General features: G+C 54.2%; 1 protein-coding gene across 8 annotated transcripts in view; it reads left to right on the forward strand.

Moving 5' to 3' along the window:
* Positions 1 to 12251, forward strand: part of LOC100658798 (probable ATP-dependent RNA helicase DDX56) — a 43352-nt gene that overhangs the window by 2578 nt on the left and 28523 nt on the right. For 7 of the 8 annotated variants that reach the window (XM_064290264.1, XM_064290263.1, XM_064290265.1 and 4 more), the window contains 8 exons: positions 315 to 559; positions 870 to 989; positions 1580 to 1693; positions 1791 to 1885; positions 3089 to 3162; positions 3314 to 3403; positions 4172 to 4277; positions 6089 to 6165. In XM_064290264.1, the coding sequence (XP_064146334.1) occupies positions 315 to 559; positions 870 to 989; positions 1580 to 1693; positions 1791 to 1885; positions 3089 to 3162; positions 3314 to 3403; positions 4172 to 4277; positions 6089 to 6165 (921 nt within the window). Of the gene's footprint in view, positions 1 to 314; positions 560 to 869; positions 990 to 1579; positions 1694 to 1790; positions 1886 to 3088; positions 3163 to 3313; positions 3404 to 4171; positions 4278 to 6088; positions 6166 to 6708; positions 7477 to 12251 lie in introns of those variants that run through there. The other variant, XM_003418575.4, reaches the window with a different exon arrangement.

Genomic DNA, 12251 nt, shown 5'->3' on the forward strand with positions numbered 1-12251 from the left:
GGCAGTCGGCTCCCAAGAGGTCAAAGCCTGGAAACCCTTTTGGAGCAGTTTTACTCTGTACGCATGGGTTGCCATGAGTCAGAATCCATACCAAACTATCGTGTTATGTTGCAACAAACAGCGACATACCATGATAGTTAGGGTATTTTGGCTTTGTAGATTCCAGAGAGGGCAGGGAACTTAGGGTACCCACAATCTTAAAGGTATCTCTGCCCTGCCCTAAAGTATTTATGCTTTGGTTGGAGAGCCAGTGGCATGCAGTGGCATCTCTGTCTTCTCTTTCCTTCCTGACCGCAGGCCTGCCCTTTCCCTAGGTTACCCTCAAGTTACAGGAATCCCAGCTGCCAGGGCCGGATCAACTTCAACAGTTTCAAGTGGTCTGTGAGACTGAGGAAGACAAGTTCCTGCTGCTGTATGCCCTGCTCAAGCTGTCATTGATACGGGGCAAGTCCTTGCTGTTTGTCAACACTCTGGAGAGGAGTTACCGTCTGCGCCTGTTCCTGGAGCAGTTCAGCATCCCTGCCTGTGTGCTCAATGGGGAACTCCCACTGCGCTCCAGGTTTGCTGCTTCCACCATCTTAGTTGACACAAGTCAGAGACAAGAAGGCTTGTAAAGGGAGATCCAGCTGCTGTCTTGTTTCTTAAGCTCTTGATGGGGCCTGGCACTGAACTTGATGTGTACTGACTGACTTCTCACAGCCGTGACGTACCAACGTAGGGTGTTGAGGCACAAACGTTAAATTGGGAAGAGATGAAGAAGAGGAAAAGTAGTAAAGGGTGGTGGTTCTGATGGTGCCGTGAGGGAAATGTGGGGGCTTCCTTTTGCCTCGGGTATCTTGTGGGACTTAACCCTCTGCTCTCGGCCGCAGGTGCCACATCATCTCGCAGTTCAACCAGGGTTTCTATGACTGTGTCATAGCAACTGATGCTGAAGTCCTTGGGGCCCCCGTCAAGGGCAAACATCGGGGCAGAGGAGCCAAAGGAGACAGGTGATGCCATATCTCTTATTCTTCAGTCCACCCCTGCGAGGCCTGTGTGTCAGCTCTTGGGAAGGACATGAAGCCAGAGTGCGTGGAGCAGGGAGCCAGATGTTCTAGGCCAGGTGGGAGGCTGGCTGGTAGAATGAAGGGGGTGAGGGCGCGTACCACGCATGCTCTGGGCAGCATGAAGTTCAGGACTGCCTGTGCCTGGTTGTTGGCTTGCGGTGTGCTACAAGGGAGGACATTCCTGGGCTGTATTGGGTTGGGATTGTGACTTGGGCGGGTCTTCACTGAGACAACCACTAATAGGCTAGGAAAAGGGAAGTTCCCTGTCTGTCTGCCCCAAGGGTCCACTGGCCCAGGGCTAGGGTTTATAGTTCTACCGCATTGCCCCAGGCTTGGAGTCTGTAAAGTTTTGGTCAAGCTGGAGAGGGCCAGGCTGCCTCCCCCTCCCCCACCTCCAGGAGCAGTTTTCGTTTTAAGGACCTTACGTATGTTAGGGTGTTGTGGCTCCACGTGCGAGTCTGTTGAAAGAGATGATTTTGCTGACCTCACTTGCACAGAGGAGAAGGGGGCAGGCTGATGCCATGTCTCCACAGGGCTTCTGATCCTGAGGCTGGTGTAGCCCGGGGAATAGATTTCCACCATGTGTCTGCTGTGCTCAACTTCGATCTCCCACCCACCCCTGAGGCCTACATCCACCGAGCTGGCAGGTAGGGTGCAGGCGTGGGTCAGGCGTGCTGGAGGACGTGGGCTTGGGTGGACCAGAGCCTGGTGTAGGAGATGCAGGCAACTCATCTTCCTTCACAGAACAGCGCGTGCCAGCAACCCAGGTGTGGTCTTGACCTTCGTGCTGCCCGCCGAGCAGGCCCACCTGGGCAAGATTGAGGAGCTGCTCAGCGGAGGTAAGGGCCCTGCTCCCCTGGGCATGGGCTAGGGCTAGGGCCAGGCCTCTGCCACCAAGGTGTAAAAACACCGGCATATCATGGACTGCACTGGGTGGTAGTGAGGGTAGTACTGAGAACTGGGTGACAACGTGGTGACACAGAGCAGCCACTGGCACAATCTGAGTACTATCTGTGTGCCAGGCCCCGTCGTCAGTGTGTGACACACATGGCCATGTGGGCTCCTCACCCTGCCCTGTGCAGCAGGCACTGTACCCGTTTTATAGATGAGAAAACCGAGCTTCAGAGTGGTTAGATAACTTGTTCAAAGTTCCATTGACACGTCTGCCTCACGGTGCAGAAAGGCAGAAAATGGGGTTCAAAATCGTGGGCGGTCCAGAAGAGGCTGGCAGGTGTCTAAGGAGGTGGCCCTGGGAGAGGGCTGGAAAGCAGAGGCGAGCAGAGGGGCAGAGCTACACAGCACACAGCACTGGGCGCCCAAACCGGAGCTGACCCAGGAGCAGTGCCTTCCTGCCTTCGTGGAGTGCCCCTTCCAGGGGAGGGGGCAGTCCGCTGGCAGTCAGGGCCATGGAGAAGGGGGATAGCTTTGCTGCCTAGGTGCTTGTGGGCAGGGGATTCCAGAGATCTGTTAGGAATGCTGGTTGTTGGTGCCGACTGATGTGGGCTGTGAGGGCCTCACACCTGGTGTGAGTTCTGAGGCCAGGTCCCTTCCCTCCCACCAGGGGAGGGTAAATGCCAGGGCAGGGCACTGTTTACCTAGAGGACATGGAGCCTCTGGGCACTGCATGGAGGGTAGGGCCCAGGGGACAGCATTTGCTGAGGCTAGTAGGGGGAGACATTGGGAAGGATTTGTCTGCCTTCATTTCTGGACCTGAAAAGCAAGGGCAGTAACAGCGCCTGCATCGTTGGTTTGCTGTGACCGGGAGGTGACCCGATGCACCGCGGTACACGGTGTCTGAGCAGCTCCTGACATCTGTGAGCACTGCCTTCATGTTTGGGGCTACCTGTAGTGTTCTGGGCACTGGAGAACAGCAGCACAGAGAGAGGTCAGGGTGCACAGGTCACCCTCGTAGAGTGTTGCAGGCTGCCTGTGGGCCCATAGCAGGACCTGGGGTGCAGCAGGGCTCATGCCAATGGCCTCTTGGGAGAGAGACCCTGTCCTGAGCCTTCGGCCCTGGGGGACCTCTGCTGCCTTGTCCACAGAGAATGGGGTCCCTGTCTTGCTTCCCTACCAGTTCCGGATGGAGGAGATTGAAGGCTTCCGCTACCGCTGCAGGGTGAGCAGAACATGATGGCAAGTGGCAGTGGTGGTGGGCAATGAGGAGGCCATTCCCTTAGAGCCCGGGGATATTGCCATTTGTTGCAGAATACCCAGGGATGAAGGATATTGGGCAGTCACACTGTGCTGACCACCACGTCTATTCCCAGGATGCCATGCGCTCGGTGACCAAACAAGCCATCCGGGAGGCGAGGCTGAAGGAGGTGAAAGAGGAGCTGCTGCGCTCCGAGAAGCTCAAGGTGAGGGGTGGGGTGGGACTAGAAGGTTTGCTTTTGGAAACCAGCCTGCTAGTCTCAAGCTGGGAGCAGGGGACAGCCAGCAGTCTGCTATGACCTCTAGCAGGGTGGAGAGGAAGCTGCTAAGGACAGTAGGAGGAGCCAGCCGAACTGCTGGGACAGTCTGTCCACCAAAATGACAAATTCACGTAGCCTTTGATCTGGAAACTCCTAAGAATTTATTCACTGGACGTACTCTAGACGGCAAAGCCACGTCTTGTCCAGCATCTGTCATGGTGTTATCATTGTTCCATGGTGTCTGCAGCCTGAGAGCCCAAGAGTTTAGGGGCTTGTTAAATAAGTTATGGGACATCCATGTAGTTAAAAAAAAAAAAAATTAATTCATGTAGTTAAGTATTCCTAAATGTGGAAGGGAATGAGAATGCTGCTGTGTGGTAAGGAATAACATCTAAGGTGCTAAGTGAAAAAAGAAGGTACCGAAAACCGAGGGTATGTTATGCTGCTGTTTCTGTTATAACAAAGATCGTGTATATGCGTAATGCATGTACTCGTGTACGTGTGTGTATATATGTTCAGAAGGAAACAAAAGTGGTTGCATTTGGAAGGGGGACTGAGTGACTGGGGAACAAAGGGGATAGGGAAACTTTTCATGGTATACTCTTCGGTGCTTTTTGTATCTTGAAATGTGATTGTATTATGTGCTGAAACTAGATCGATAAAATTTATAAAGAATGACGCTGACCCCATAGCGGTCCTTCTCTTCCGTGTCAGACATACTTTGAAGACAACCCCCGGGACCTGCAGCTGCTACGGCATGACCTGCCCTTGCACCCTGCAGTGGTGAAGCCACACCTGGGCAATGTCCCTGACTACTTGGGTGAGTGCAGCCCTTGGCAGGTCGAGAGGTGGGGAGAGGGGCGAGCAGACAGCCTGGGAGGGCCTGGGGCGTGTGCCAAGCCCTGTGCTTATGCTCGGGCACTGGGGCTGCCACTATATCTGTGTCCACCCATTCAGACTGTCCTCAGCGGTCCCAGATGTAGGTACTGCTGTCTCCACAATGGCAGTGGGGAAGCTGGTACTGCAGAGGGCCCCATGCCCCAGGAAGGGAGAGCCGGGAGGGACGCCCAGGTAGGCTGGCTGCAGAGCTTGTTGGTGAAAGTAAACAAATGGCCAGCTGCTGAAGGCATAAGCAAGGGCGGAGAGAGGGTGGCCAGGGGTGGAGTGAGGAGCCACTGCCATGGGAGGAGACGGGGACTGAGACGATTGAGGTGGAGGTGGCGGCAGCTGTGGCAGCTCTAGATAGGAACAGCCAGCAGGGAGGTAGGTCTGTGGGCTGCAGTGAAGAAGGTAGGAACAGGAGATGGTCAAGGGGAAGAGGGCTGAAGCAGGAGGGAGCTGCCGGAGCATAGGGAGAGTGCCTCCAGGGGCTGAACACAGGAGGACAGGTCATGCCCGGGATGAGGAATGGTGCTGGGTTTGCCTATTAGGAGGTATGGCAAACCTCTAGAGGTTTCTGTGGCTTGACGAGGCCAAAGCCGGATTGCCAGGGTCCAGGAACCTGAGTCTCACCATGTACGTCATTATAATGTGAGTCTAACTTTGGGGATGGATTTTCTTTTTTCAGATCTCATGTGTGATGTTATGGTAATAAGCATGTATTACTTTTATGATAAAAATGCGTATTAAAGTGATTAAAGGAGAAGAGCAGCTGAGGAGGGGATGCCCCTTCAGCGCTGCCATAGGGCTGGCTCGTGTGGCGCTGAAAGCCACACAAATGGTGGTGCTGCCACCACAGGGGGCAGGCAGGGCAGAGGGAGTCCCAAAGGTGGGCCAAACAGGGCTGAGAAGGCCCAAGCCAATTTGAAGGGAAGGACCCAGAAGAGGAGAGAGAAAACGAAGATGCTAAGGAAAGGGAGATTGGCCGAAAGGCTAGGGTCACAGTCTGCCATGGGAGGAGGGATGTCTCCAGAAGGGAGGGCCAGAGGGCAGGGGTGAGACAGGCCGAGACTGAGACAGAGGAGGAGAGGAGGGAGCTTTGCCCTGAGGAACTCTGTCATTTTCTCTCATTTGCAAGAGGGTGTGCCTGGGAGGCTTGGGGAGGCCGAGGCCCCCCTCAAAAGGCCCGGTGATGGGGGTTGAAGAGTGGGTCTGGGTGCCCATCACAGGTGAGACAGCACAGGAGGGTGCAGTGAGGGACCTTAGGCAAGACTGGCCTGTGAAGTTGGTGAAGGGGGACTGGGGCAGGAGAGAGGACTTAGAGGGAGGGAGGGCCAGGAGGCCACCGATTTGGGCACGTGGAGTGTGCAGCAACGGGCCACAGAGGATTGGTTTCGATTTTAATGGCATTTTTTTAAAAGAAATAATGCCTTTATTTTCCTTTTTCTGTTCTGTGCCTACTGCAACACATTTAAACACTAGGGAGGTGTCATTTAGGTGGTGGCCGTGTCCCCTCCTCCAGCCCACGCATGTGGGGGTGGGTACTGGTTGACTATAGGCTTGTGAAGCGTCTTCCATGACCCTCTGAGGAGGGGGCTTGGGGGCTGTGCTCGCTGAGAGGCGGTGAGCCCCCTGAGTAGTGGGGGGACAGAGAGGCCCTTGGTGGGGTGCACTGGCTGGCTGCCCCTGGGGCTGTCGGGGAGGGGACGCTGAGGGTGCTAGGCTCTGCTGAGCAGCTGCAATCGTTCTCAGTCCCTCCCACTCTCCGTGGAGTCGTCCACCCTCACAAGAAGCGGAAGAAGCCCCCCTCCTCCTACCGGAAGGTCAAGGTACACGGACTGCACTGTGGGTTTTGGCAGGGTGGCTGCAGTACCTTTCTGCTCCCCATTCCCTGTGGCTGCTGGGCTGTCAGGCACAACAGGGCCTTGCTGCTGGGGGCAGGAGGGAGGGGCCCTTCACCCTTGCTGGGGAGGCCCCAAGAACTGCTCCAAAAGTCCCAGCAGCTGAATCGGAATTAGGTGGGCTGGGAACACTCCTGTCCCCACCTCTGCCCCTGGTCAGGTGTCAGGAACAAAAGAAAAGCTGCTTTTCTGTCCCTAGTGGCCTTTTCTTCCATAGTCTCTACTGGAGAGCAGTGAAGGGGGAGCAGGGTGCCAGGAAGAACAGTAGAGCGAGGAGTGGCGAGGCCCAGGCTGAGGGGGAGGGGGGAGATGCTAGAGAAGGGGATGGTGGTGGCTCTGCCCTTGTCAGGCTTTGACACAGCTGCAGAGGGCCCCTGGGAGCTGGCAGCACTGTTTCTCTTGGCATCTGTCTCAGCTACGGCAGACAGTCGGTCAGACCCCCAACTAACCCACAGCTTTGCCCTGTCACAGAAAGGGAAAACCCAGAACCCACTGCGCAGCTTCAAGCATCGAGGGCAGAAGCCCAGACCTGCGATGAAGTCCTGAACTCATCTGCCCCAGGCCCTAGGTGGCCTGGACCTGTCACTGTCTAATGAGACCGTCCTGGGCGGAGCAGCAGCAGACTGTGTTCCCTGGGGCAGGCACAGCGGTGGCCCACAGTGCCGAAGCAAGGCCAGTCTGGCATTTTGCCCCTTAGAAGAATAAAGATTCCAGCTGTTTCTTTGTTCCTTCAGCGTGCAGGAGGGGACAGTCCCCTGAAACCTTGGGAGTAAGGGGAACAGGGCTTCCGGGCCCCAGGTTCTGGTTGCTGCCTGCAGTGTCTTATGTGGCCAGCAGAGGGCAGCCTGTGAAGAACTGTGGTCTGGGCCACCGAACTGAAACCTGCCCGTGTCTGTCCAGCTTCTCAGCCCCTTCTGGCCAAGCTTTGCTCCAGCCCAGAGAGTTTCCTGCTCAGTTCCTGTGGGTTTACTGTCGGAGGTCACATCTGAGAACCCACCTAGCTGACAGATGTGCCTCCCTCCCTGGCACCTTGGAAACTATATTGCATACCCCCAGGGAAGACATGCCCCCAAAATACATGTAAATGGTCAAGTCAGAGGGGCCTAGGCAGAGGAATCTTCCATCCCAGCAGCCTTCCTCAGAGGGAGCCGCTGATGCTGTCTCCTGAGGCTCCTTCCTGAATGCTTGTACATACCCGCACGTGTGTGCACGTGTAATAAACACACAAGTAGCATCACAGTGCAGGCACACATCGTCTGTTCCTCAGGTGCACACCTAAGCTCCTTAGCCGCCTCCTCGGGCAGAAGGGGTCCACCCTGGCTCTGACCTTCCAGCTCATCCTGTGCTCTGTCATCCTAGGCCTGGAGAAGGTGGGGATCCCATGCTGACACAGGGCCTGGACCACATCTCTGGGTCAGCACCCACTCTGAGTAGGCGTTACAAGGCCCGCAGATGGGGCGTGAGGGAAGGATGGGGTGGGGAGGAAGAGGCAGGAGAGAGTAGGGAAGAAAACTAGGGGAATGAGTGTTTCCTTTAAGAAGAGCCAGCCTAAAGACGAGCTGGTCTACAGAGCCGAGGAGGTGGGGCCTCTGATTATGGCTAGGTCGGGTGTGTAGATTTAGGGTTAGTAGGGCCTCAGGTTTGGGGGAGTGGCTGCCTGCTCCTCTTCTGTTACCTTTTCTGAGGGTTTTCCAGAAGCCACGGTGTGTCTGGTGTGGGAGTCAGTGTTAGGAGGGCAAATTGGTAAGTTCAAGTGGGACGTGCAGCCAGTGGTCCGTGTTGTGTGGCCATCTGGATTGAGAAGGAAAAATAGTTAATGGAGCTGGAGGTTGTAAAGGCAGCAGCTTTACGAGTGTTTGCTGGGTTCTGAGAACTGTAACAGACTTTTTATGCTCTTTTATCCTTAGATCCAGCTTGTCGGTGGGTGTCACTTATTCCATGGATAAGGAGACAGGCTCAGAGAGGCCAAAGGGCCGGGATTGGTCACTGGCAGTGCTGGAGCTCAGCCCAGGTGGTCTTCCCATGCTGCTCTGACTGGACCCAGGATGTTGTCTGCTGGGCTTTCTTGGAGGCCAGTGTGCATGCTCTGCCCACCTGTCACTATTAGAGTTTCTTGTTTCTTTGACCCTGGAACTTGCAGGCCCTCCAGAATGCAGACAAGATTGGGTACTTTGGGTATCCCAGTGGTTTTGCTCCTTGCCAGGGACAGAGCCAGCACTCCTGTCTGGACTGTGTCCCTGATGGGGAATAGTAGGATCTGGGCAAGGAGCAGAAGGCTCAGGTGCATCAGTGAGCTTAGCTGCCGTCTGTTATGTGTGCCAAGCTCTGCACTAGGCATTCCGCACACAATCTCATTTTGTCCCCCAATAGCCTTTGAGAAAGGCTGTTATTTCAGAGATGCGGGCACTGAGGCCCAGAGATGTCCGTGGCCTCATCAGGGATCTCCAAGCTAATAACGAGGCTGAGCTGGGTAGGAACTGGGCCTGCCAAGCACCGCTCTCGTGCTCTTAACCACTGCCCTGGTGCCTCCCTCAGCTCACTGCAAGGCTGGTGAGACACTGTCCACACGAGCAGCGTACTAACTGATAGTACTTGGGTGCTCACCCACCTGATGGGGTGGCAGGTGTGATCTTAAGCACTTTGAAAGGTGAGCTGTGCCTCCTGTGGCTCACGTTTCCCTGGCTTGGGCTAGAGCAGGTCTTAGCTCCTAGGAGGGGCTGATTGGTCTCTTTCTGTGCCTGTCCCTGCACCCAGACCTATCAGCCCGCCAGCCTCAGCTCCGGAGCATGGAAGTAAGGGTACAGAGTGTGTTCAGCTCCCATACAACCCTGTAGGGTCATCACTTCTGGGCTTTCAAAGGCCAACCTGTCATTCATGGGTAGGGGCTGCCACTTGAACTCAGTTCTGTCCGGTAAAGCCTGTGCCCTTAACTCTCCTACCAGCACAGTCTCCAAACCAAGAGCTAGGACAGGCCCTCTGATGAGTGTGAGCAGACAAGGGATGGGCCGTCTGAAGTGGACTAGCCAGGGACAGGTAGTGCCTGAGGCCACTTGTGGGCCTGGAAGGGCAAGACAAGAGGCTCTTCGCGGATGGAGGGGCAAGTCAAGGACCACAGAGGCCAGGAGAACCTACTGGCTTATCTTGATGTTTAGGGCTGACGCTAAACCATAGATCACCTAGAAGTGTCTAGGTTGAGTGATGTGTGGAAGATTGGTGTGGGTGCAGGGTGGGAAGGCCGGGAGCGCGCTGACAACCACAGCCCACTTGGAGAGCCATCTCTACTCAGGGGCCTATATTGGGGGCTTGTGCGTTCTGGGCTGTGTGCTAGGGTCTAGGGAACCAAAGGTGGGTAAAGGCACAGTCCTTACATTCGAGGAGCTTTATGGGGACTTAAGGATCAGGCCTTCAGTGCACCTTGGTTCACACAGCCGTGGCTGGTGCACAAAGGATTTACTCATTGGGCCAGTGTGTGTTGAGGGCTGGTGGGTGCAAGGCAGCAGCTGGGCCGAGGTGAGCACGGACATGGGGCTCACAATCCAGCACACATATAAGGTGTGGGCAAGTTGTGGGAGGGTTTTGTGGCGACCTCTCCTGGTTACAGCAGTCAGGGAATGCTGCTTTGAAGTGAAGTTTGGGCAGCGTGGGTGGGAAGGACAAGCTCAACAGATGGACCGGGGTCTGGAGGGAGCTCAGCACGTTCGAGGATCGCAGTGTATGGTGGGCCTGAAATATCAGTTTGATTGGTTTTTGAAAAGATTATACATTCCTGTGTTAAAAAGACAAGAAGGTGTCTTAGTTATCTAGTGCTGCTATAACAGAAACACCATAAATGGATGGATTCAACACAGAAACTTATTTTCTCACTGGGATGCTAGGAGTCCGAATTGTGCGCTGGCTGTAGGAGAAGGCTGCCTTTCAGCCTTGGAGGAAGGCCCTTGTCTCTTCAGCTTCTGCTTCCTGGTTGCTTGGAGATCTATTTCATGTCCTCTGCTGGCTTGTCTAATAATCTCTTTTATATCACAAAAATGTTAACTCAACCTGCACCCTATACTAATCCTGCCTTGTTAACATAACTAAGACAACCCATTCCCAAATGGGATTATGATCACAGGCATAGAGGTTAGGATTTAGAACGTGTGTTTTGAGGGGAAACAATTCAATCCATAATAGTGTCGATGGTGTTTAAGCAGGGAGGACGTTGATCTGACTGCTGAGTTGGCTGCGTGATAATGGATTGCAAGAAAACAGTGGGTTCCTAGAAACTGCTGAACTAGAGCACAGAGCTGTACGCATGCCTTTCCTATCCCAGCCCCCTTCCCCCTGTTCTCCTGAGGACAAATGACTTGGCATTTGGGGAATTAGTTGTGCAGGACTTTGGTCTTCAGGGACAGTGTACCCAAGAGACAGTGACGATAAAGCTGGATTCAGGCAGGGGAGGCATCCTTGCTAGTGTTGTCTCTTTTTCCTTGGAAGAAGAGTGACTGTTGAAGCGGTTGAGCGTTGTTTCTTTGGTGCTTGCTGCAGCCCTTTTCATGTGGGAAAGTCAAGAAGAGGCCGTCTGCCTGCAGAGGTGCAGGTGCTTGGCCAAGCACACCTGCTGTGTGCCAGGCACCATGCAGGCAAGCTGACACCACCACTGTACGTCTCTTGAAGCACCCTGGGAACTGAGCATAGCCAGCAACAGCCTTCCCATGTGCCTCCCACTCACTCTATAAACAGCGGAGCCCAGATGTCCTGGCATGACTGAGTTACAGAGACATGAGCACTATAAGAGCGCTCCCCTCAGCGTTCCCATGGTGTGGCAGGTGCAGGGCTGGAAGACCTGTGGGTGAAGACTGGCACAGCCCCTTGTGGGCTGTGTGGTCTGTATGAGGGATAGCAGTGCCCCTGGAATGTGACAGGGCTGATGGGGCACCCTGTGGGGAGTGCGGGTGAAGCCCCACCCCGGGAGCTCCTTGCCAGGCTCTCTCCATGCTTCTAGTTGGATCCACCCAGAGCCTCAGGGGATGGCCTTGGGCAGGGCTCCTCACACTTGAGTGTGCACCTGAATCGCACAGGAAGGAGTCTTCTTAAAGTGCAGGTTCAGGAGGCCATAGTGGGACCTGAGACTGCATTTCAGACAGGGCCGAAGCTGCTCGTGCTTGAACCAGTTTTGAGAGGCAAAGTCTTAATGTCCTCCATACCCACCCCCATTTCACAGATTGGGAAATTGAGGCTCAGAGATTAAGTTGCCAGTCCAGTGTCACAAAGTGGTGGAATGGCAGCAGTGCTTGAATTTTTCGCCTCTGGTCCAAAATGGGAGATGGAAAGCGGGGCTCAGTCCACATCTCCAACGCTTCCTTTTCTCGTCTCTGAGTCCGAGGCTTCACCTGGAGGGGGTGATGTAGGGTGTCAGATAAAATATAGGATGCCCCATTAAATTTGAATTTCAGATGCACAGTAAGAGTTTTTTTTTTTTTTAGCATAAGTATGTCCCATGCAATATTTGGGATATACTGACAAATAATTTGTTTATCTGCAATTCAGTAGGCAGTCCCCAACTTACAACTTACCCGAGTTACGACGAACAGCACTTATGACTGTCTTTTTTTTTTTTTAACGTTTGCTATCAGTAATCATTCTCAGATGTTCGCTCGCAACTGTTCGACGTTTTGTTTTGTAAAGATACTGATAATAAAAGGCAGTAATGGTGAAAACAAAAAACAAAGGTATCCGACTTACATCACAACCGACTTACATGGAAGTTGTTGGAAGAACCCCACCATAAGTCGGTGACCTGTATATGTCCTGGTTTGCATTTGCTAAATTTAGCAGCCCTAGGGTGATGAGACCTTTCCTGTCTAGGCACTGTGTCCTCCAGAAGCTTTCCTTGGCCCCTGGCCAGGGCTGGGTGTCTTTTTCCGTGCGTAGTGCTAAGGCTGCCTTGACCTCACTGAACGCTAACCCTGTTGTGGGAGCTCTGTGAAGCCAGGGGCCACGCCAAGTTGTTTTGTGTCCTCCTTGTTCTGTGAAAG

The sequence above is a fragment of the Loxodonta africana genome, chromosome 8, assembly GCF_030014295.1.
Source record: "Loxodonta africana isolate mLoxAfr1 chromosome 8, mLoxAfr1.hap2, whole genome shotgun sequence".
NCBI lineage: Eukaryota > Metazoa > Chordata > Mammalia > Proboscidea > Elephantidae > Loxodonta > Loxodonta africana.